General features: G+C 38.4%; 1 protein-coding gene across 19 annotated transcripts in view; it reads right to left on the bottom strand.

Moving 5' to 3' along the window:
- Nucleotides 1-26199, bottom strand: part of PARD3 (par-3 family cell polarity regulator) — a 597553-nt gene that overhangs the window by 134375 nt on the left and 436979 nt on the right. For all 19 annotated transcript variants that reach the window (XM_059892900.1, XM_010811174.3, XM_010811183.4 and 16 more), the window contains one exon: nucleotides 24875-25117. In XM_059892900.1, the coding sequence (XP_059748883.1) occupies nucleotides 24875-25117 (243 nt within the window). The remainder of the gene's footprint in view (nucleotides 1-24874; nucleotides 25118-26199) is intronic.

Below are 26199 nucleotides of genomic sequence, written 5' to 3'. Positions count from 1 at the left end.
ATTTATCTTCCTCTGCTCCAAAGCCACCTTATACTCTACTCTGTGCTGTGAGGGTTATTCCTGCACTTGTTATCGCTAGAAACTTCTGTGTTGTCTTTTTCCTCTGTACCCCCTGTGTCATCAGGCCCCTTACTGTTTGAAAAGTCTAGTGTGGTTTCTGTTTTCCTGACGACACCTGATATACCCACCCTATAATCTACTTTGCACAGAGCAGCCATTGGTGTATTTAAAAATTATAAACCCGATTGTGCTCACGAGGTAAAAACACTAGGCAATTCCTTGGAGTTCCAGCCATTAGGACTTGGCACTCTTATTGTTGAGGGTCTCAGTTCAATCCCTGGTCTGGGAACTAAGATCCCACAAATTGTGTGGCATGACCAATAAATACATAAGTAAGTTAAAATAATTAAAAACTCTATAATAACTCCCTCATGACACTGAACAAAGCTCATCTCATAAGCCTTGCCTGGATAGATTCAATTTCCACACACCTTTCCAATTTCATCCCAGATCACCTTGGCTTCCTTCTAGTTTCTGGAACACACTGACCATTTCCCTGCCTCTCACCAGCTCATGCAGCTCCCTCTGCCCAGATTGTTCTGTTCTCCACATCTGACCTCTCTCTATCCTTCGGGATTCGGCCCAAATGGCATCATGTCAAAGAAATCTCTTTCTTCCTAAAGTATTTCTGCACTGTGATTACATCCTTAGCATAATTGGTAACTACATATTTATTCATTAAAATGTACTTCCTTAACTCCAGCCCACAGGATGTAGACAGCGGGGGCTACGTTGAACTTGCCACTGGGTCCCCAGCACAATGACCTCCCGTTTGCTTAGTGAGTGAATGCAAGAACGAATGAGTAAATGAAGGACTTCCAAATACCACAAATAATTTAAAAATCAGGAATATCTCTCCTATGTCTCATAGAGAATCATTTTTTTGCAAGGCAAATTCATAACCTGCATATACTTCAGGGAGCAAAACCACTTAAAAATCCTAGTCCACGGTGGATTCTTTAGAAATATTGCTTTATTTACCCACTGATGTGCTATTTGTAAATTTTTCTTAGCTACTTACCAAAGCGATTTCTCCAAGGAACTCCATGAATCTGAAAGTAATTAAATTACTATTAAATTTTTTAAAGATTCTATAATTCAGGCCACTAATTTGGTTAGGTCTTTCTCCTACTCAATGTGAATTTATTAAGTTTTGCTGTGCTTTCTGCATCCATTTTTTTTTCAAAGTAAGATTATTTTGTTATAGAAGTATAAATATCCTTTTAATTCCAAAGGTTGGAATGTCACAAAAAGTTATCCTGAAAATATAATACTGAAACAGGGAAGAGGCAGAGAAGAGATTTGCAAATTCAGTCCCAAGGCTGAAGATGAAGTCAAGGGCTGGGAAGGTTCTAGGCCCTCTTCCAGTCTCCCATTTGGACTTTTTTTGTCTAGTCTCATTCAATCAGTGGCCTTTGTCCTATTTTTTCCTATTCATAGGTATTGAATAATGTCATGCAATGGACGTGACATTATTTACAGATGGTCACTCTTTGAGAATAATTTACTTTTTTCTGATTCATTTATGTGTTTATAAAATGCCACATTAACTACCACTGCCATTCAGCTGCTGCTGTCCCATGACTGACATAAGCAAACAAACCTGTGCGTGCGTGCATGTGACTGCATGAAACCAGATCTCACCAAGTTCTGACTGACGATATTCACTGGTGGTTTCATTGACCTAAATACAGTGCAGGTTTACAAGAGTGAAGGTCATCATCACTGATTTGGCATTTGCATGTCTTTTATATCTGACATAGTATTAAATGATTTTTATTTGTACTGAGAAAATGTCTGACGATATCCATGTCAATGCATTTTCCAGCTGAAACCTTTCCCCTCTAAAAGAATCCAACCGTATAAAAACATTCATACATTTTTAAATGTCTTTATATTAATGGAGACAGAAGTTATCAAGAAAATCCTATACAACCACCAGGTTCCAGTAGGATAGCGTCATCTGTTCCAGAGTTGGTGAAATCCTAAATGCTAGAAACAGAGTTCTTTAAGTAGGAAACGGCACCCACTCCAGTATTCTTGCCTGGAAAATCCCATGGATAAAGGAGTCTGGCGGGCTACAGTCCATAGGACCGCAAAGAGTTGGATGTGACTGAGCGCGTGCCCACACACAGAATTGGAGTCACAAAAGACCTCGACCATTATACCTGACCCAGTCTTACTAGAGTACAAGGCCAATGTTGAGGTCTGTGATCAGCTATGACAGGAGTCATCTACAGTTTAGGATGCTGGAGGACAGGGAGAGAGTCCACAGTCTGCACAGCCTGTCGTCCAGTGACACAATGTCAAACAAAGAAAACCATATGAAGTAACAGACAGTATATGCCAGCTCTCAGATGCTGAAATGTACTCTTATTCCCCATCCCCAGCCACCTCTGTTTGTAGGCTTGCCTTATAGGTATAGTTGTTATTATTATTTTTTTTAATGTGAACCATTTTTAAAGTCTTTATTGAACTTGTTGTTAAAGCATTGCTTCCGTTTTATGTTTTGGTTTGTTGGCCAAGAACCATGTAGGGTCTTAGCTCCCCAACCAGGGATGGAACCCACACCCCCTGCATCGGAAGATGAAGTCCAACCACTGGACTGCCAGGGGAGTGCCAGTACAGTTCTAATACCACACTTGCTCAAGTTTTCCCACAATTCTAATAAACAAGGGGTAATTTATTTAATTGTGTCAAATGAAAGAATTAAAAATAATAGCATTTTCCTATAATGAGTATATAATAGCCATTAAAAGCTTTAATTTATGAAAAATGTTCTTCCACCCTAGTAAAGCAGAAGCCTTTCCACTGTTGTTTTCCCATTTATAGTACATACAAATCATCTTGTAACTTGACTGTCTTGCAACCCTAGCTCATGGGAGGGAAGGGCCTTAAACCCATTGTGATGCTGAAGTTCAGAAAATGTGAACAGATGCCCAAATTTTTGAGCCAAGGTAAAACTTTCAAAAGTTTTATTGGGATTCAAGAAAGAATAATGTGGGATCACAGTTTTCACAGTGCTCTTGGCACCAATCAAGCCTGTTCTCCAGTCAGTCTGAGTGACTTGTAACATTATGCAAATATGTTATTGGCAAGGGGGGAGGGATGGCTGAAAATTACACGTTTGGAAACTTTAAGAATAACTGAACTCCTGGAAAAATATTATTGCCAATCTTTATAATAGTGGATGTTAAAATAACGTAGACTGAGATGCTCTACAAAGAGAAGTGTAGAATTCCTACTAAGAGCAGAGAAGCTGTAAGTGACAGATGCTGAGGTCAAACCAGGCAGCCTTTTACAGCTAATATGAGACCTATTACAGCACTCTGTACAGAGCGCCGGGTTGTCAGAAAGAGCCTGTGTCTTTAAACTCTTAACCACAGATTAGAGGCTTGCTTCCTGAGGGTTTTTAGTTTCTTTTAAACAGATGGTCCAAAGTGAGGATGAAGGAAGCTGTTTTGATCCATTGTGTAGGTACAGAATGTTATCTTTGTTTTGTTTAAGCATTACACTGCCTAGAGTTAAATAATTGGGTGAAAATTCTCAGCTTTACTTTGAAGCCAGAGCACAGGGAAATGTTTGATAATTTCTCTTAGTGTATTTGCATAAATGTTTACTCTCCTGCAAATATGAATATAAATACAACTATTCTTAGCGATTACACATTTATTTAAGGGATAGGCATACTTCTATATATATTGTTTATCTATTTCCTTAAGCAACTGTAATCATCTTTTGTAGAAACAGGGGAAATGCTGGCATTGAACAAAGTTCAACTAAAGAAAGGAGGATAAAGCCTCAAACAGCTCTCAAAAGTCTATCTTCCTGACACTTCTTTTGATTTTACAAGCTATGGATACATACATGTGAATTTAACTCTAAAGTTTTGATTTACTTATGAGCATTTGATTATGACATTATTCTGATATATGTTCTGATCAGAAATTTTTTATGACATTATTCTGATATATGTTCTGATCTGAAATTGCATTGTGAAAATAATAGGACTCAGAGTAGTATTTCAGGCACACAGAGTTGAGAATAAAGAACACTGTCTTTTTAAGCTTAGTATCTGAATGCACTTTTTTACATGCCCCTCCTGGCTTGGCTTCACACTGGTAAATGGTGTTTCATCAAGCCCAAATGATTGGGAAGATGGTTCATGAATTTACTTTATGAATATTGACACATTTCAACCCACAAATTGGGATGTAACACTGCATTAAATTGGAGCTAAAAGGAAAAAGACTAGAGCAGCCAATAGGAAATCTAGATGAACTGAACAAAGGCACTTAATTTAATAATGAAAACCACTCCAAGCTACAGTGTACTGTACTATACCTCCAGCTATTCAATTATTAAAATAAATGCATATTCAGATGTTTCCCAAAGACGCATGCCTTCTCTTTCAGATTCAAAAGAACGCCTTTCTAATCCAATACAATTCTTTTCACTCCGCATTTCAGCAGCTGCCTTTCCTGATTTCTAATCAAAGCTGATGATAACTGGCTTTGGCAACAGCCTGTAGTATCCCAAATGAGTAATTAAAGCTATAAATGGGCTCACTTCTTCCTCAAAACCCAGGGTGCATTTCAGAGTCTAACAGATTCAGGCTCAACAAGGCTCTCCCGGTTTTGAAATGTGGTCAGGATCTCTCGAATGCGCCGGTAAAGGAATGGCGGAGGCTTTGTGTTAGCATTTCTCAATGGCGGGTCCCACTTCCACAATACAGATGTCAGGAGAGTGACAAACTCTCTCAGTCTCAAATATCTCCCACACATATGGGCCCAGAACAAAGGAGCTGGCAGCCAACATTTGGTTTAGACTAAGAAAGAGAAATATGGGTTTTGCGGGGGATGGGGGGAGAAGATGTGTAATTTCTAGAGAAAACATAAGAAAAATAATGGGTTGGCCAAAAAGTTCATTTCGGTTTCCATGAAAAACCCAAACTAACTTTCAAAATCAGAAAAAAAGGGCTTTTAAAAGATGATGCTGTAGCAAACACTTTAAATTTTCTCTATTTGGGATACAGGAGTCCAAGCAAGAGATGTTCACTCTCTACCCCCTGTAAAAAAGATTAATTCATGAAATGGAGGAAAAAAAATAACAGATATACTGTGTTAACCTAAATAAAGCCTAAACAGGATTTTCTTTCCAACTCTAAAGACTGCATTATACAACCATGAATACAGATTTTTTAATATACAAAACTTCAGAATAGAAATTTATTTTTGACATATTTTAAAAGGGGACTAGATCTTCCCTAGAATTAAAAATTAGTATTTTTTTTAAATCCAAAATTGTAAAAATAGTCCAACCTTAATAAATTTTTTACTTTCATGCTTCAACTAATGAGAGAAAAGAACATCTAAATTAAATCAAAAAACTTTTTATTTAAGGTCACGTGTACTCTGAAAGATTACTGGTGAGTTCCTCAACTCTGATAGACAATTTCTTTGACCTAATATCACTCTGAGGCTAGCAGCCCAATGAGCCCTGAGAGAGAAGAAATAAAGACCAGGAGGGGAGCTGTCCAGACCCAACGCAGGGGTGCTCCAGCATGTCTTTCTGGAACAGCCTAGGGGATCATTGACCTGTGGCACAAGGTCCGATGAAAGAGGCCACAGAGGCCCAAAGGCCAAGGATGAAACTGCCTGAGGGAAGCGAGAAGAACTTCTACTTTCAGAAGGAAATCTGTAAGGCAAATCCCAAAGTGTTTTAAATTCAGGCTTTGCCTTCAGTAGAAATATCCTACCATCTTTTGATAATGCTATTTGAAAATGAAGAACACATATATTTATGGAGTTTAAAAATGTTTGATGGATGAAATGCAAGTACATATTTATATTTGCAAGAAATTACAGACGACAGACCATAAGACATGTTAAGTTGTTGAAAGACAGTAGGAAATGGATAAATATAAACTGAAACTAAAATCAATTGACATGAGTTTGAGCAGGCTCTGGGAATTGGTGATGGACAGGGAAGCCTGGCATGCTGCAGTCCATGGGGTCACAAAGAATTGGACACGACTGAGCAACTGAACTGAACTGAACTGAATAATCAATTGAGTACTTTCTGTGACAGGCATTATTCTCAGTACTTCCTGTGTGTTATCTCGTTTAATTCCCTGAGACTGTTTAAGGCAATATTATTGTTCCTTTTTACACATGAGAAGACTGAAGCTTGGGCAGTTCATCAATTTGAGCAAGAAAAATCCATGAAATGAAATATAGCTGGAATTTTATAAAATGTTTTCTAAGAGACTATTTCCTGGCATGGAAGGATGTTTGTGACATAGTAAGTAAAAGGCAGATTCCTAGAGAGGTATGTATATAACTCTAGTTTTAGTTTTGTATAAGTACATATATGCAGATATCAGTCTATGTGTTTAAAGAATATACTTAAAAAGTTATTATTGGCTTCGGGTGAGATCATTAATTTTTCTGTATTTTCTAAGTTTTATACAAAAAAGTTCTACTTCTTAATAGTAAGATAACTTTTAGGTTTAGTGAAAAGAATTAAACCCTTACTGTGTGTTATTTCATGTTAACAGCTTCTACAAGCTCTCCATGACATATTATTGAAGAGGAATTTTTAGAAGGCATGCAAGAAGGCTTAAAAGCAAAATCTTTGATAAATAGCCTTTTACATATAGCTGCCTGGAGACAACATAGGATTTTTAGATTTGGTGAAAAGAAGATGCTGTGAAAACCAGAAACAGGAAGCATCATAAAGAGAGAGAGGGCTTAAGGGACTTCCCTGCTGGTCCAGTGGTTAAGACTCCACACTCCCAATGCTGCAGGCACAGGTTCAATACCTGGTCAGGGAACTAAGATCCCACATGCTGCATGGCCAGAAAATAGAATAAAATAATTTTTTTAAAGAGAAGGTTGCTCTGTTCCTGGTGGGGATGGTCTTCTCAGAGGCACAGCCAGTAGTCAGTCAACCCCCACTCCCATCCAGCAGGATTTTCTGCAAATAGGTGAGAGTGCTTACCAGGCAAGAGACAGGGAGCCCACACCCCACAAACAGACAAACATATAAACATACATACAAATAGACATACATGCAAACACATTCACAATACACACAATACATCAATAAACACACTTGCAAGCACACACACAGAAACCCATAAAAACACATTATAAACATGCATAAAACTTACCATGTACATGCACACATACATGAAACACACGCACATGAGTCAGTTCAGTCGCTCAGTAGTGTCCGACTCTTTGCGATCCCATGAATCGCAGCACGCCAGGCCTCCCTGTCCATCACCAACTCCCGGAGTTCACTCAGACTCGCGTCCATCAAGTCGGTGATGCCATCCAGCCATCTCATCCTCTGTCATCCCCTTCTCCTCCTGCCCCCAATCCCTCCCAGCATCAGAGGCTTTTCCACTGAGTCAATTATTCGCATGAGGTGGCCAAAGTACTGGAGTTTCAGCTTCAGCATCAGTCCTTCCAAAGAACACCCAGGACTGATCTCCTTTAGAATGGACTGGTTGGATCTCCTTGCAGTCCAAGGAACTCTCAAGAGTCTTCTCCAACACCACAGTTCAAAGCATCAATTCTTTGGCGTTCAGCTTTCTTCACAGTCCAACTCTCACATCCATACATGACCACTGGAAAAACCATAGCCTTGACTAGACGGACCTTTGTTGGCAAAGTAATGTCTCTGCTTTTCAATATGCTATCTAGGTTGGTCATAACTTTCCTTCCAAGGAGTAAGCGTCTTTTAAGTTCATGGCTGCAGTCACCATCTGCAGTGATTTTAGAGCCCAAAAAATTAAGTCTGACACTGTTTCCACTGTTTCCCCATCTATTTCCCATGAAGTGATGGGACCAGATGCCATGATCTTTGTTTTCTGAATGTTGAGCTTTAAGCCAACTTTTTCACTCTCCTCTTTCACTTTCATCAAGAGGCTTTTCAGTTCCTCTTCACTTTCTGCCATAAGGGTGGTGTCATCTGCATATCTGAGGTTATTGATATTTCTCCCGGCAATCTTGATTCCAGCTTGTGCTTCTTCCAGCCCAGCGTTTCTCACGATGTACTCTGCATATAAGTTAAATAAGCAGGGTGACAATATACAGCCTTGATGTACTCCTTTTCCTATTTGGAACCAGTCTGTTGTTCCATGTCCAGTTCTAACTGTTGCTTCCTGACCTGCATATAGGTTTCTCAAGAGGCAGGTCAGGTGGTCTGGTATTCCCATCTCTTTTAGAATTTTCCACGAGTGCAGCCATTAAACAAATAGCAGACAGCACCTGCTGCTTGCGAGCCACCGTGTGAGAACTTACAGACACACAGGTGGATGCAACAGGTGGGGTCTGCTCCTGCAGAATTAGGAGTAATAAGACACGTGGATAAAGGCAGCATTTGGGAGAGAGGAATACACGTATGCAAGGAATTACAGAAGAGGGACCAGCCAGAGAGGGCCTGTGGGGAGGGGGCCTGGGCAGGGAGAAAGGAATAAAAGAACCAAACTGAAGAGGAGGAAGCACCCTGAGGCAAGTAAAGGATGGATGGAGCAGGGGGCAAGGGAACACGTGATACAGAATGGTTTATGTGCCTCGGCCCACATGCAGTGAAGGGACACCCAGATGCTAGGTGGGAACCTGTAACAGACTGTAAACGACCCCAGACACAGTCAAAGGCACCATGACCTCCCTGGCCAGTGGGAGCAGCAAGGATGACAAGGTGGGATTTAGTGGAAATGGACTTGGATGTCGCAGGCCAGAGCATCTTCCCAGGTTCTCAATAAAAGGGATGATAAACATGCACATCACACACGCACTGTTTACTCAGAGACACACATCTGTGTCTGCTGCATTTAACTTTGAAGGAAATATGGTTATGATTCTCAAGATGGTGCATTTTGAGTTCTCTTTAAAAAAAATCTCATGTGAAGTCCAATTAGACTCTTACTTATTACTTATAAAAATGTATTTATATCTAAGTCTAGGAGTAGTCCAATGAACCGCTGGCATGGTGAGATGTACTCAACTTCTCAAAGCTGCCTTCATATCTGTCTTTGAATTAACTCACCCACTCAACATAATTCTGTAGGTTGCAGAAGAGGTCAAGAGGCAGGCAAAATTATAACAGCATGATACATCACAGGTAGATATTTGTGTTTGTAAGTACGCTTTCACAAATATACTTTATTTGATGAATATATATTTCTTCTGTAAGTGGCCAACCAGGAGTGATTATCCCTGTTTTATAAATCTGTAAAAAGGCTGCTTGTGATCAGGATTTCACCCAAGGCAGCACCGCTACTTAAGGACAGCGCCCCCACCTCACCTCAGCCTGCAGGTCTCCTGATCCCCATCAGGTATGCCTGCCATGGTACCAAGACTTTCTTAACTGAAAAGATGGGGATAAGAAACAGTCACCTTCTTCCACACCTCCACCCCTCTGTCCCCACTTTTGTAAAACAGGAGGCTTTTAAATCAAGTTTCTTCACGCTCTAAAATGGTAGAAATCTATGACTCCAAATAAGGGCTTTTAACATAAAATTTAATGAAAACCAGTATTTCATTACCCATGAAAGCGACAGTATGGCTGTCAAACCATCACTACCCCTCGACGCTGGAAACCGAAACATGATTACCACTTTAAGAACCTTGTTAAAAAGTGTGCACATTAAAAATAATTTACAGAACCAATTCTCTGTTTGCAGCCACAGTTTAAGAAACAGGAAAATGTATTTGCATTTCTATCTTGTTACGCTGGTGTTACTAATAACATAAAATATTTAAAATTTGTGTTACACACAGAGCCAATTATAATTATCTAGTGAGAAAACAATTTTACATGGGAATCTAAAAATAATCTATTTTACCACTGCAACGGATCACACACATTATGAAATAAATTCTATTGCCAATTAATATTACAGTGGTTCATCTACCAACCATCCAGGTTTGAAAAACTCTCATCTCAGCTGATGCTGATGTTTTAACACTATTGCAGGACACACTAGAGAAATACAGAATTGTTATCATGTACATGTGACATAGATTGGCTTCCCTGGTAGCTCAGACAGTAAAGAATCTGCCTGCAATTCAGGAGACCTGGGTTTGATCCCTTGGTCAGGAAGATCCCCTGGGGAAGAGAATGGCTGCCCACTTCCAGTATTCTTGCCTGGAGAACTTCAGAGACAGAGGAGCCTGGTGGGCTACAGTCCATGGGGTCACAAAGAGTAGGACACAACTGACATATGTGACATATTTTAAGTAAACTGCCAACTATGTCACATTCAAGGATTATCTCACTTTATTCCATAGTTAGGCCAGCAGTTTATACAGATTAAATTCCATTTAAAAATAAGTCCAAGAAGTTGCCCAAAATTTTATAATATGTTAAAACAGAATGCTTGTTCAAGTGACTGTGCTTCTCACTGAATTTTCAAGATCTACTTAGAAGACTTTTTAATCATAACATTAAAAATTTTATGAAAGTATAGTTGATTTACAATATTGTGTTAATCTCTGCTGTATGGTAAAGTGACTCAGCTATACAAATACATACCCTTTTTCATATTCTTTTCCATTATGGTTTATCACAGGATATTGAATACAGTTCCCTGTGTTCTACAGTAGGACCTTGTTATTTATCCATCCTATACATAATAGTTTGCATCTCATAACAGAGTTTGACATGAAATTTGACCTCCACCACCATTAAATATATGTATTTATAATACTGCCAGCAGTTACTATATCAAATAATTTACTTGCATTATCTCATTTATCCCACACAACCCTACAAGAGAGTGATTATTATTTACTTATTTAAAATCATTATTTATTTGTATATAGTTATTCAATCTTACAAAAGAGGAGAGAAGTGTTGTTTCCCAAAGTCACATAATGTTGAAGTTTGAGAGGAAAAGAATTCCTTTACATCAGTATATAGTCCTTCAGTGTAGTTGATCAATGAAATTGATGAAAGTGCTAACAAGCTTAATGTTGTTTCTACTATATGCAGAGTACATCATGAGAAACGCTGGGCTGGAAGAAGCACAAGCTGGAATCAAGATTGTCGGGAGAAATATCAATAACCTCAGATATGCAGATGATACCACCCTCATGGCAGAAAGTGAAGAGGAACTAAAAAGCCTCTTGATGAAAGTGAAAGAGGAGAGGGAAAAAGTTGGCTTAAAGCTCAACATTCAGAAAACTAAGATTATGGCATCTGGTCCCATCACTTCATGGGAAATAGATGGGGAAACAGTGGAAACAGTGTCAGACTTTATTTTGGGGCTCCAAAATCACTGCAGATGGTGACTGCAGCCATGAACTTAAAAGACGCTTACTCCTTGGAAGGAAAGTTATGACCAATATATAGATAGCATATTGAAAAGCAGAGACATTACTTTGCCAACAAAGGTCAGTTTAGTCAAGGCTATGGTTTTTCCAGTGGTCATGTATGGATGTGAGAGTTGGATTGTGAAGAAAGCTGAGTGCCGAAGAATTGATGCTTTTGAACTGTGGTGTTGGAGAAGACTCTTGAGAGTCCCTTGGACTGCAAGGAGATCCAACCAGTCCATTCTAAAGGAGACCAGTCCTGGGTGTTCTTTGGAATTACTGATGCTAAAGCTGAAACTCCAGTACTTTGGCCACCTCATGCAAAGAGTTGACTCATTGGAAAAGACTGATGCTGGGAGGGATTGGGGGCAGGAGGAGAAGGGGATGACAGAGGATGAGATGGCTGGATAGCATCACCGACTCTATGGACGTGAGTTTGAGTGAACTCCTGGAGTTGGTGATGGACAGGAAGGCCTGGTGTGCTGCGATTCATGGGGTCGCAAACACAAAGAGTTGGACACGACTGAGCGACTGAACTGAACTGTACCTCAATTTCAATGCTGCAGTACAGTAAGGGGATGTTCCTTCAGACAATGTTTAATTACCAGAACTTTTGCTTAGAATTTGAAACTAATTGGAATAGGACTATGTTTAGTGTAAACAGGCATCTCAAAAGAAGCTGATTAAGGGATTATATGGTTCTTACCCAGGAAACACTTGAAGGAAATCAGCAAAATGTTGCACCTAGTTCAACAGTGCCCAGTACTGGTTTGAGTAGCTAGCTGCACAGGAAGAAAACAGACAGGATAGAGATACCAAAGGGTCTCAAAATAACCTAAGCTCTTTGTTTCTCAGTCTTGAATCCAGCATTATTGGTAGAATTACCATTATGGCTGGCTTAAGAAATGTACAAATAAAAAATATATATGCAAGTTTATTAACACTGAATTACAATTATTGTGGGGGGAAAAGTCCTAGCCAAAAACAAAAATAGTATAATAATGGATTTGTAAAGCAATCTATTCTGTTCCATGTCATTGATAGGTTACTGGAAAGTTACAGGTACTTAACATTTATGAACTGAATTATCCTTACATGTTGAAGTCACATATTAGGTAAATGACTCTTCTCAAATAAATCAAATCACTAAACTACTTGAAGCCAAATTTTTTTTTTCATTTATTCCTCCTACATACCTACTTTAAAATTCTCCAAACATAAACAAAAGCATTTCAAAGATATGAGGCTAAATAAAGCATGATCCTTATCTTTACCTCCTTATAGATAAGTCCTCATTTCCTAACAGGAAAAGTAACCTGTGTACATGTGTAACAGAGTGATCATGACCCTATTTCTAAGATAACTTTCTAACAGCAGTCAGGTCCTAACCACAGTTCTCGGGAATGACTTAACAACGATTTCCCACCATTGCTAAAGACAATGTATAGAAAAATGTGGAGGAAAAAAAAAATCATGCAAAAAGTAGAGGGGAGACAGATCGTTTCCAACTATGCTGTCCAAGCACTTAAGGAAGTCATTTGTAGACGTACAAACTATTTTGAATCCAAGGAAAAGGACAGACTCATTCCAAATAGTTGTTACTATACTGCAGAAAGATGGCATTTGGAGAACCGGGATTTTAACAACAGAGATAAAGAGAGCTGAATGCATCAATTCCAGACTGATCAAAAATAAACAAATAAAAGTACATGCAGTGGGAACTGAGGTAGAAAAATAGTTGATGTATTCTAGGATGGTAAACAGCCTGGAGTGACTAGAGTTTTGAAGAGGACGATACAGAGGGTTAAGACCTTGCTGGTTCTCTGGGAGGAGACTGCCACACCAAGAAGTCTGGACTTGATTCTGCAGTCAGGTTTTTTTGGGCAGAACTGATGCCACCCAAACTAAACTTTAGGGAGGTAATTCTGACTGGACAGAACAACATATAATCCTCCACATCCTAAATTTCAACATATCTGACAGCTGATGAAAAAATTATTAGATATAAGAAGAAGGAGGGGGTCTTACCTAGTGGTTCAGTGGCAAAGAATCCACCTGCTAAAGCAGGAGACATGGGTTTGATCCCTGATCCGGGAAGATCCCACATGATGCAGAGCAACCAAGCCCATGTGCCACAGTTACTCAGCTTGTGCTCTAGAGCCCGGGAGCTGCACCTATGAGCCCCTGTGCTGCAACTGCTGAAGCCTGGTGCCCCAGAGCCCGTGCTCCACAGGAGAAGCCACCACAATGGCAAGTCCGTACACGGCGACTAGAGAGTAGCCCCCGCTCGCCGCAGTTAGAGAAAAGCCCGTTAGCAACAAAGACCTACACAGTCTAAATGAAATAAACTCAAAAAGAGAAAAAGCAGGAAAATATGACCCAGAACTAGGAAAAAAATCAGTCCATAGAGACAGATCCTGAAAGGGCTGTGAGGATGGAAGAGGCAAAAGGACTTTTTAGAAGCTAATTTAAATATGGTATATATGCTGAAGGATGTAAAGGAAGACACAAACATGAGGAGAGAAAATGAAAGATACAAATAGTCTGATGGTATGAGGAAGCCAGAAATGCCATGAACTCTTTTAAGAATTGATCGATTAGAGGACAAACTAATCCCGTTACATCATTACATTGCTATACACAGGAATTAGTGGTTATTATTCAGAAGAATTTGCACATTGAGCCCTTTGTATAAAAAGTTGTCATAAATGAGGGAAGCACAAAGTCATTCTATTTTAAACCCTATCTCAAAAAAATATGTTATTGCAAAGTATTACTAAACACGTTTGTACATTCTTCTCATGTTACATCATTCAAAAGAACATAACCTGCACTGTGTACCCACAACCAACTGATTTAGGGTAGTTTTATAACATTTTTCAGGCATCCCTAACCATATTATGTACCTTCCACTCTGGGTCATCTCATAGACAGGTGGTCTATGGTCCTTTGGTGCAACAAATTTTCAGTGACTAATGTTTGGTAATCTACACTTTATCTTTTAAGATGGTGTTTATATCACCAAGAGCTTGGAAAATGGATCAATTCACAATAAAACATTTTGCTAACAACTTTCATGGTTCACTGGCAGAGAAAAGAAGGCTTATTAGCTTGGCACCCTAGATATGGCTTTGGCCATATGGTAAAAAACATACCAGATTTTTAAAAAGTCAATCAAACCATTCTGGTCTAGCTATTAGAATAAACAGCATGGTCCATAAAACCGGTTGTGTTATTTAAATCCGTCTGTTGTTCTCCCAGAAGACTAGAAGAGCATTACTATCAGAGGCTGGACCTGTATTTCTCTTTTACCCCCAACAGTCGCTAACACAGATCATGATGGACGGTTATAAAGAATGTATTTTCTAAATATAAAAATCAGGACACAGCTGACATATGGTCCAACAATGGGACAAAAACTTTTAAATACAGATGAGTTTAACGAGGCTCACGGAGGTTAAATAACTTGCCAGCCATTCACGTAAACGGCAGAGCCAAGATCTAAATCTAAAACCACCGCAGTGGACAATGTAACCTGCTGTGCCTCCTCAGACCTGTGTTCAAGGGCAGAAGGAACAAAGAGTGTTAAGCAGGACAGGCAGGTTGAGAAGCTCACAGAGGTAAAGGAGAAGTCTAGCAAAGAGACCTTGTCCACTCTACCTCCACACTGGCTCCCAGAATTGTGAAGAGCATCATATGCCAAGAATAGAATTACGGAAATCTACATACTCTCCCAAAGCAAGTCATGTTAACTCCAATAAATCTATTTTATGGAAAGGGTTTCCAACAAACATTCTGAAGCAAGATGTAAAAAGTAGCTCCGGGCAAACAACGACTTTTAATTTTTAGTGGTGGCTAATATCTCCAAATGCATAAGTGTTCTTTAAATTCTCCATAAGCAGATATCTATATATCTGCTGGTGGTTCATTCATTTTTTCCAGACATATTTCTGTAACAGAAATCTTGGACATAAGGAAAGTCAGCACTACTTTTTCTAGGAAATATTTAAAAGGTAAGAAGGCTTCCTGTCCAATGAAAATATTTATAATTCAATATATATTTACCAAATTTTGAAGCACACAAGTTTTTATTTCTTTACATGAAGTAATTTTTACTTAGCCTCAAAACTGCTACAGTTGGTGAATGTTAATAATATGTAATTTATACAAATTGTTTAACATGGATATAGGAGACAGACATAGAGTATTTATAGTTAATCTGGAAAAGTAAAAATATTTATTTATTAATGTGTCTTTTTTTTCATTACTAGCATCAGCTTGTCAGAATCTCAGTCTGTGTTAGGGATCTAACCTGTTTCCATGTTTTAGATCAATGACTTCTAAAAAAATTAAGGACTTTCTACACATTTAAGGATAGTGATTGAAATCTGGGGTTTTAAGAGGTTCCAATCAGATCCCCACCTCTCGCATGGACTGTCTGCGGCTAAGATCAGGCACATAGTCAATGGACAATTTAAGAAGAGGAATGGCTGTCTTCCGCACATGCACCATATTAATGTGAGGATCATCTCTCAGCCTCCCTGCGTCCATGCAGCACCCCTAAGGGGGCGTCACAGAAGTCGGGGATGATGCCAGTACCTGAGGACACAAAGGTGTGCAGAGATGAAGCGCGGGTCTGCATCTAAAGCAACAGAGAACTGTACTGAAAACAAGGTATATGCACAGAGTATAGTCTCATCTGCTGCGTGTGCCACATACAAGATGTTTTCAGATTAATGGCACAGTCTAAGACTGCACCCAAACTATTACTTCCTGACTTCTGTATACGAGAAATCAGCCCTTACTCCCAGAACATAGGAAATAGAAAATTTGCACATTACCAGATATTCAAGTAATGAAAGAAAACTGACTTTGCACACACACACACACACACACACACACAGAGCTTTCCATAGCCTAGAACCCTCAGCTTTAAGTACAGTTTAAAGAAGAAAAAAAAAGTTGGGTCAATTAGCAGCCCCATGAATGTTGGAAACATCTTAACAGTGTCTCACAGATGAAAGAGTACAATACAGAATGGGAAAAAGAGGGAAAGTTAAATTATGTCTGCAGTCATAATGAATCAAAGCCCAGAAGGAGGTCTGCAAATCAGCAGGTTCTAATGAAATATTAAGGTAAGTGATTATTGATGAAAAATGAATAAGCCTTTTTGATTTTGGCAACCTTTAAATCACACCTAGCTAATTAAAACAACTCAAATGCATTCATTGACTCCTTGATGGGCATTTAGCTATCCTTGGGTGCAGTCAGACTTGATTTTGTGAGGGGCGTATGTAGCTGATGCCAGTTACATGGATGTGTGTGCCAGAAAAGACACACCATTAAAGAAAAACATCTAGTTCCTTTTCATATTTGATTTATCATTTCTAAACTGGGAGTAAAAAAAAAAAATCACCAGGGACATTTCCTGTGTACCATAAATAAAACATCCATAATACTCTTACTACATATTAACACTGAACCTTATTTTAATTAATTATCATATAATGAATACAAGGCATTTATAGTACCAATATTATGCAATTAAGTGGTCATTTTTATTTAAATATATCACAGAGCTATTGAAAATGCTCTTGAAAAAATTCCACTCACACCTCCAGAGGGGAGCCAAACAGTGAGTCCAAAGGTGAGCTTGTCCACACGTCACGTCACAGGCTGGGGAGGGTCCGACCACAGTCCCAGGCCCTCACCGTCTTCGCTTGTGTCTCAAAGGTCATAATCCTTGTCACCCTAGTCCCCTGGTTTAGAAATGAATCTGTGACTATTCGAGCTTAAGTCCTGTACCAAATTTCTGCAGGTTTAGTTGCTTCTTAATTACAGAAATCAATCAAATGTCCTCAGCCAGGCACATCTGAGCATCCGTATAGAATGTAAAAAGCCACAGGCATCAACTGTAGCATCAGAATTAAAAGTCGAGGAACCTAAAAGTTTCACACACAGAAGATGCTTTAAAAATACAGAGAATTCTCCAATATCATGCTCGTGAAAAAACAACTTTTTTTTTAAGTAGAAAACTGCATAATTTGGTTTTTTTTAGGCCACAAACTGCATAATTCCTCCACAGGCCTGAGACTCCAGCAAGGCCCCAGAATCCACTTGGAATGGCAACCAGTCTGGTATCACCCAACCTGCCTTCCCCTCCCTACTGAATTCATATCACTCTGTGTATAACACAGGGCATGGTCTGTCACATGGCACCAAGTGAGAGGAAATGGGAGGGGAATCTCTTATTCATTTCTGTATCCAGACCCCTCCCACATCCTTGTACATTGTAGCTGCCAAATAAGTGTTGGGGAGGGGGAGGGACGGAGGCTAGAAGAAGAATCCATTCCAGAATCCAGGGCTTGTTCAAAGAATTTAAGCCCTTGACCATTTAGCAAAGCTTGAATATCCACGTGAAAGGAAAAAAAGAAAGAGAAGGAAAAGAGAATAATTTGAATTAAGTATTTATCCTCAGCTTTAGTTTCTGTCACAAAGCAGGTGATTTTTTTTTTTAAGCTACGCCAACACAGCGTGTAAAACCAAAACTGAAATCAGAACTCTCCTGCATCAGAATTAGAATTTTATAGAATCAAAGTCATTTCTAGGTCTTCCTTTCCTTCATAGGCCACATGGAGACTGTGAAATTTAGAGAAAATCCTCATGCCTCAAGAAATGGGGTGCCAGAATTCACTGTCCTTGTCCGAGTCCACAACAGCTGGCAGTTCCACGGAACTCCCAGGAGTCATGCTGTCTGTTAACTTGTTCCATGGATACCCCATGTTCTCCAGTAAGCCCCAGTTCCTTCTGCATCCTGCCCATCTCTGCTCCCAACCTTCTTTAAGAATTCTAAGTGTCATCAGAAAAAAGCTAAGCTGAAAGAGCCACCCACCCACTCCACCATCCTACCAAAAGGACCCACCCTGGAAATGCTTATCTGGCCCCAAGGTACTTAATTTCAAAGACAAATATTTTGAAAACTCTTTATTCCTAAGGATTCAGCAATATAACCCTGTGTAGTTTATTCACTAGAACTAATTATGAAAGGTATAAAGTAAGAAAATTGTTTTTAAAATATTTTTTTAGTTTTACAGAAATGTATATAATAATATTCATTCATTCATTCTACAAAGATTTGTTGATTCCCTTTTATGCAATTTTAAGTGTATATTAAGTAATTACTACAGAGCCACAGAATATATGAATTATCTCATCATTTTCTGTTCTGTGATAATACAGAAGGTTTTGAATTTTCACGCTCCTATCTCCACATCTGTTTTAGTGGAAGAATCTAAGGACTAAGGATTGGAAAAGAAAAAAAAACATCATTACTAATCAACTACTTAAGTTACACAAAATCAACCAATGGGGCACTAAAGGAAGTAGAAAGGAAAAAGAATCAAACAGAGAATAATCAAACAGCTATCCACAGTGAGTGCTGGAAGTGTCCAAGGAAAAGCTCTAGAATATCTGAGAAGTTAATTTAAAAATGGATTTTGAATTCAGATCTTGATAAGTCTCCCAAGAAGTTGAAAATGCATCTCACAATAGGGCTCCACATAAATCCTCATGAATTTATATTAAGAACTGATTGATATTCCATCTTGGTGCAGAAGCAAGAAGGAAAGAACCACCAACCTAAGACCACTAAATACCAGTAAGATTGGTACTTGAATCCACAGGTCTGGACTGCCTAAAAGGACAGAAGAACCAGGTGGTTGGGTCAAAATAAAAAGATGAGTTGTCATGATGAGTTGCATGTAAAGCAGGATTTTAGAGTTTCTGTGTGAAGGCTAAAATCAAATGAAATACCAAGTGGCTAATGGGAATTTCCAAAAGTGTGGCCAGCTCATCATCAAAGACCCCAAAGTTCAGTGCCTTGAAAAGGAAAGACATTAAAACAAAACGAACGCACTCTGCTGGGGCACTGTTTGCCAAGTAAGTACCCAGGTCTAAAATAGTTTCCATTTATCCTCATATTTCTGCAGAATATTTAAACTTTCTCTAAGGCTAAAATAAATATATAAATAAACAACCCCCATTACACATTAGTTCTCCAAACAAATTATGGTTTCAGGCAATGTTAATCAACAAAAAGAATTAAACAAGAAGTCTTTAAAATTAGCCATGACCTTATTTATGGCTTCATTACATTCAGGATTTCATTTGTTGGGTTGTTTATGTCACCTCAGCCTTTAATTTAATTGCTGCATCTCTAACTATATTAGATAGCTTAATGAATGGTGATGGCTTGTTTTTACTCACCAAAATGTAACATTTGCAGAACATATAACACTAAAGAGCCACTTAATTCATCCATGAATTAGTAGAAGTTGGATTTATACTTTGAGGCTGATCCTCTATTAGGAAAAGTATGATGTGAGCCAATATGACATAATTAAGGATGAGGCTAAAACGAGAGACTGGGGCCCATAGACATCGTGCTGAGGGCTTGGACTGCATCTTGGAGACAATGAGCAGCTGGAGAACAAATTTAAGCAAGAGAATGAGATGTCAGATTTTAATTTTAGATAGAAAACTCCAGGTATTGTGGGAATTTGAAGAGAACAAGACTGGAGGCTGGGAGAAGAGCTAGGAGATGACTGCCAGCATCTGTGAGTAAGAACAGGAGAGAAGGAGTTTGGAATTATTCAGAATGTAAAATCATTAGGCCTTTGTCACTGACTGATGTCTGGTGTGGGAGGCTGCAGAAGAAAACACTGTCTAGAGTCAATGTGAGGGTCGTGACAGCATTCTCTGAGATTAGGCTGATGATAGCAGAGGAGGTCTGGACTGAGAAACCATGAACTTGGTTTTGGATGGGGTTTAGGTGCCTGGGAGACACAGAAAGCACATGCTGGTAGTTAGCTCCAAGAATCTAGGGTTTATGGAGGACTGAGTTAGTGCAGAATAAACATCACCAGTGCTTCAGAGCAGTTAAAGCTACAACCCAAAGAACACATAGGAATTATCAGTGGTCAGAGCTATTTCCTCAGGCAATCCCAAATTAGGAGACAAATAGAAGAGAATCTCTTAAGAGACAGTGAAGAAAGAGTCAGAAAGGAAGCAAGAGATAGCAGTACCGGACATAAAAACTAAAAGAACAGAGCTTCAGGGAGGCCAGAGTGACCCAGAGGGAAGAAACAGAAGCATTCACTGAACCAGGAGTCCAGGATTGGGAAACTAACACACCATGGCTGCTGTAACCCAATGCCCACAAACCTACTGCCTTAAGATAACTCCAGTTTATCACATTTGAGTGCTGGAGGTGGGTTTTGCTGGACTTTAAGCCAATGGGTTAACAGAGATGGTTCCTCTGGAGGCTTTCAAGGAGAACCTGCTTCCTGGCTTTTAGCAGCTTCTAGAATCCACTGACCTCCTGGGCTGATGGCCCCTTCCTACCTTTATGGCAGCAGTCTGCATCTTCAAGTCTTTCTCTGACCTTGATTCTCTCGCCTTCTTCACTTATGATCCACTGGGCCCAGCTGGAGAATCCAGGGAAACATCCTCACTTTAAGATAATGTAATCAGATCTGCAGCGTCCTTTTGGCTGCATGAAGGAGCCTATTTACAGGTTCCAGGGACCACAGAGTCAGACATGACTGCAGGGATTTAGCAGCAGCAGCAGCAGAAGCAGCAGGGACTAGAGCGGGGCATCTTTGCAGGGGCCATTATTCCCCCTACCACATGGAGAGAACAAGATGCAGGAAAGAAGAAACAGCAGTCTCTATCAATTCTAGATTAGTCTTTCAAGAAGTTTGGATTAGAAGTGAAGAGGGAAAATAGGGCAGAGAATAGCCAGAGGGTAAAAAAGACTTTTTTTTTTTTTTAAGCAACATGATCAAGACATCAGCAAGCTCACCAGCTATGAGGAAGTGGCAGCAGAGACACACAGGCTAAAAAGGGACAAAAAGGGGGACCAAGGAGCAGGCTCCTTGCAGGGGTAGGACTGGGATCTGGAATAGTGTTCACAGGGCTAGCCAAGAAGAAGGAAAGTGGATCCTCAGTAAGTAGGGACAGAGAGGTGGTCCAGGCAGATGGAGGAGGTGGATGGAGCTGGCCAAGGTCAGAGATGGGTAGGAGGAACACTGAGATGAGGTCAGTGTAGAGCTCATTCATCAGCAAGGGCATCAACTTGCAAAACACACGTTACAATGAGATGGACTCCATTTGAAATATCTTTCTCACATCTCAAGAAAAGCAGAGATTTAAAAAAAAAAATACTAAGTAAATGTAAGTAAATAAAACGGTCTTTGACTTTTTGAATAGCAAATACAACTTTGTTATATGACCCAACCTTTTAAGAAGAGCGCATGTTTAATAATGGCCCATAACTAAGAAAATTAGTTTTCTCCGTGTTTGGCAGACTTCCTTTTGACACAACTGGATTCCGGTTTTTAATGGGGGAGAAAACAAGTTCACAGAGGTCTTTTCTTTTAAAATCGGCATTTTCACTTTAGTCATAAAATGCATGCAAAAAGCTTGTGATTATGGTATTTATGTTTCCATTAAGGTGTCCTCAGCAAGCTGGGGGAGTCTAGCCTACTATTTTCCTGCTATTTAGATTTATAGCAGCACAGTAACTATTTTATTTCAATTATATTTGAGGACAGTGCTCTCTTGGTGGCAAATGATTGCATGGTGACAGTCAGCAAATGTCCATTAGAACTATCCTTCTGTAGAGTTTTTAACTACAGATTCTGGGATCTTACTATAAAAATACGAATTGTTGGTGCTCTCAAATAATAAAAAACATACTGACTGTCATTCCATCAATATTTTTTTTTAAGAATTCGAAGCACACAAAACTTTTGGATTGAAATTGTATAACTTACAAAAAGAAACTTTTTGCTACGTGTCAAGAAACATTGAATAAAGTTTATGATAACACACCTGCAGGCTGACATTTTGAATAAAATGATGATTCGGTCATAGGTAAACAATGGGCATTTATGAATGCCCAGATAAAGTCATACCCAATATGGAAATTATATATTATTTCACAGCTTCACTGTAAACAGCCCTTACTAAACAAACTGATATTAGAGTTCTGATTTGATTTTGATCAGCTGCATCACACTCTGAAGACACAGCAATCAAATAGGATATACACTCCACCAAGGAGACATAGGATTAGAAATCATTGACAATAGAATCTGGTTACAAGCAGGATAAAAGTTAAATATGCCAAAACTTTTGTACGTTTGAGCTTTGTTATTCACAGAAAATAGAAGAATATGTCTGGTTTCTCTGGCATCCACCCAATACGAAAACACAGAATGTTATCAAGAGCATTAATAAAAAGTAATAACAATGACACTATGACCAAAGGGTACAGTCAGATAACAGTACACATGTCAAGTCGATTAAACAGGCATGGATATATTGCCAGAGTATGAAGCGATTCTAGAAAAAAAAATATTTTATAAATAATATGCGGAAATGGAGAAAGTGTCCCATTCTGACATCAAATTCACAGCACTTAATAAATGATCCCTGGTTATTTCCACGTGGGGCTACCAGATCCACATTTCCATCAGATCAATCAAAATGATAAACAGTGAAATTCAGAATATGGCTTTCTTACTGAACAATAAAAATCCCAGAACAGATTCAGGCTACACTTCACACTGTCAGTGGACTGGAGATGCTCCCATGAAATCCAAAAATTTGAATAGTAAAGTTCATCTGACACCAACAGCAAACTTGGGTGAAATTTAGTTAGTTGCTGGGAGATTCCTTACTGGGTATAAACTCTCTCTGAGGAGTTTCAAGTTTTAGGTTTCCATTATTTAACTTTTCAGAAAGTTAATGGAACCATATTGTAGGTCATCTTGTATGTTATTTCCCTGTCTGAATTTAAGCTTATACATACAGAGGCATCAAGAAATGCTACTTTCACCGATGTCTTGAGTTAATGATAGAGAAGCACGTTGAACTTCATGCCTTAGGATACATCGATAGGGTGCACAGGTCAAAGATCGCTGGCTACAGACATGCAAAAGAGCCGCAGAATCTAATTGAGAAGAGCGACGGCTGAACTGAGTCAGCCAAACTGCAACAAACCTGCCACGGAGCATCCACCACCACGTTCATGCTTGTGATTTGTGTGAGACTTCAGATTTGGAAAAAAAAAAACATTATTGGCCACATTAAAGTAATGTTGTTCATTTGCATGTAATGGTTTTGCTGTTTTGTTTGTATTTAATTTGTAAAGATGTTTGGTTTTATAGTTATATAATGGCTATAAACAGAAGGAGTTCAGCCCTATTTTATTTTTATACATATTTAAATAACATTATAATCAAAGCAATTTAATTCTATACTGCAGTATCAAGAGATGGTTCTTTGAAGAGTCTCTACACTACTCTAGTCTGAGAAACACTTTTTTACAGCTTTCATTCTGACAGAAAAAGGCAATGGAGGTGAAGCCATTATTTCCAAGCCAAATTCATATTCATAGGTTGATGAAGAAATACTTCACAGGTACCATAATTCCCAACTTTTTGGATTAGCAATATCATTGTTCAATGGATAGCTTATCTCTGAAAAAAATAATTACAAAACACAAAATTTTAATTTCTGTGATTTCTCCAGAATTTTGATTTTGGAAAAGGGTTAGACCATCTGTGTTTTAAGAAGCCCTCCAGGTATCTGATGCATGCTAAAGAACCACTAGTTTGAAGGGAAACCTACTACTTTTAATATTCAAAGCACAGCTCCACTACAGAGCAATGATTATGACACCATTATAAGATGGGATGGAATGAGTGTATTGTTTATGACAATAGCATGCATGTGTTTCAAATAAAAAGAAATGTGTACTATTTTCTTCATGAACTAAATTTTATATGGTGCATGAATATATAAATGGAGGGATGGAAAAAGATGTTCCTAAATTGTTTCAGATAAAATTTGAAATATATATATCCATTAACACAGGGTCAGCATCACACTCCTTTGTGCTGCACTAATGTATACAATCAGACCTGTGGCTTGTTAACGAGCAGTTTGAAGACTGGCTATACTATACATCTCATTCAGTAATTCTTTCATGACATGAAAATCATGTCACCAAAAAAAAAAAATAGGTCCAAATAAACCATAATTAAAACAACTCATGTCATTGCTCGTCTATCATAACTAGAGGCTCACCTCACAATAAAAAAAAAAAGTCTTAAATTGAAGAACCACTTTCAACTTTTTCTTATCTGAGTTTTAAACTACAGGTTAGTTCTCCCATCAGAACCCATTTTAAGAACAAGATGAAATACGCTGGGATCATGAGACAAGCTATCAAAATCTCTACTGTTCCTTCCATTAGGCTTTGATTTGTGTAAACTTGATGCTCTTAGACTCAACAGCTTTTTAAAGCCCGTTAATAAAAGGCAGTTCTTGCTTGAGAATTGATGAACAATCTACTCCCTTGTCACAAACTATATAATAGCTGATTTGGAAGCAATACTCTGATTGCTCCTGGAGCCTACCTGTCTGCAGGTAAAGGTTTGGAATTCCGCGGCTTCTTCACTTGGGCGTACAAAGCATCCATCATATGTCCTTCTCTTGGGCTCTGAGGTCTGGTGCTGAGAGCCATGGAACCTTCATAGGAAGAAATTCCCCCGTACATCAGCTCATCATCACAGCCAAATGTCCGATGAAAATCTTGGATTTCAGCATAGTCACGTTCCCGAGCCTGTCGCTCCCTAAATTCTCGAGTTTTGGCTTGAATCCTGTAAAATTAAAATAAGTTGGAGCAAGAAAAACTATGCCTTTCCTAAGAACTGGATATAGAACATTCATCAAAATACATTGCAAAATACATATTCTTTCATGCAATTCTAAGAAGCTGGATAGGATAAACAATGTTATATTCATTTTAGATTATCAAGGTAATGTCATGGATTCTCAAAAATTATCATTTCAGATAGCTTTGTTCATGTCAATAAGACATACTCATAATTTACATCTTATTTTAAATTATCACTTATTAACTAACTCTAAAAATCCACAAGGAATAGTTTTAGGCATCCACTTGCATTTTATTCATGAAATTTTTTGAGGCAAAAAGTCACTTTTTAAAAAGTTATACACACATATACTGTAGTTGCATACATTTATGTATGTATATACATGTACGATCTTCTCATTATGATACCATACACATTCAACATACTTTGAAACTTAAGTATGAATCCACACTATTATTCTTTATTAGTGGCAAAAGATCTCAGTTTAATGATACTGACTTTGATTTTTTGTGATGTATACAAAGCTCACAAAATCCTGAGTTTCAGGACAAGAAGGCATGCATTCAACCAAATTCTGAAATCAATCTATTGATATTGTGCTAAGCTGGTCTTAGTTAGCTGAAGATAATTCAACAACCCTTGATAGAACTTTGATAACTTTTAATGGGAAAAATTTTTCTATTACATACTTATAAATTTAAATGTTTACTTAAAAGTGAAGTCTTATTTATAAAAGCAATACTTTGGGCTTTGTTTAACATTTTATTGCAAAGTTATTGACTTTTTTATATTCAAAGTAGACCACTGCTAGAATAAATGATACATAAATGTATTTAAAAGAATACAGAAAAGATACAAAATCAGATGAACATAGGGCATTAATAAAAGAGAAAACTACAGGTCAGTATTTCTCATGAATATAGAAACAAAATTCCTTACCAAAATATTAGCAAATAGAATTTGGTAATATATAAAAATAATTATACACCATGACAAAGTGATGTTTATTGCCTGAATGCAAGGCTGGTTCAATATTTTAAAAATCAAACAATGTAATACATCAT

This window comes from Bos taurus, chromosome 13 (genome assembly GCF_002263795.3).
Source record: "Bos taurus isolate L1 Dominette 01449 registration number 42190680 breed Hereford chromosome 13, ARS-UCD2.0, whole genome shotgun sequence".
Classification (NCBI taxonomy): Eukaryota; Metazoa; Chordata; class Mammalia; order Artiodactyla; family Bovidae; genus Bos; species Bos taurus.
Note: the sequence above shows the minus strand (reverse complement) of the source record. Positions and strands in the feature narration are given on the sequence as shown.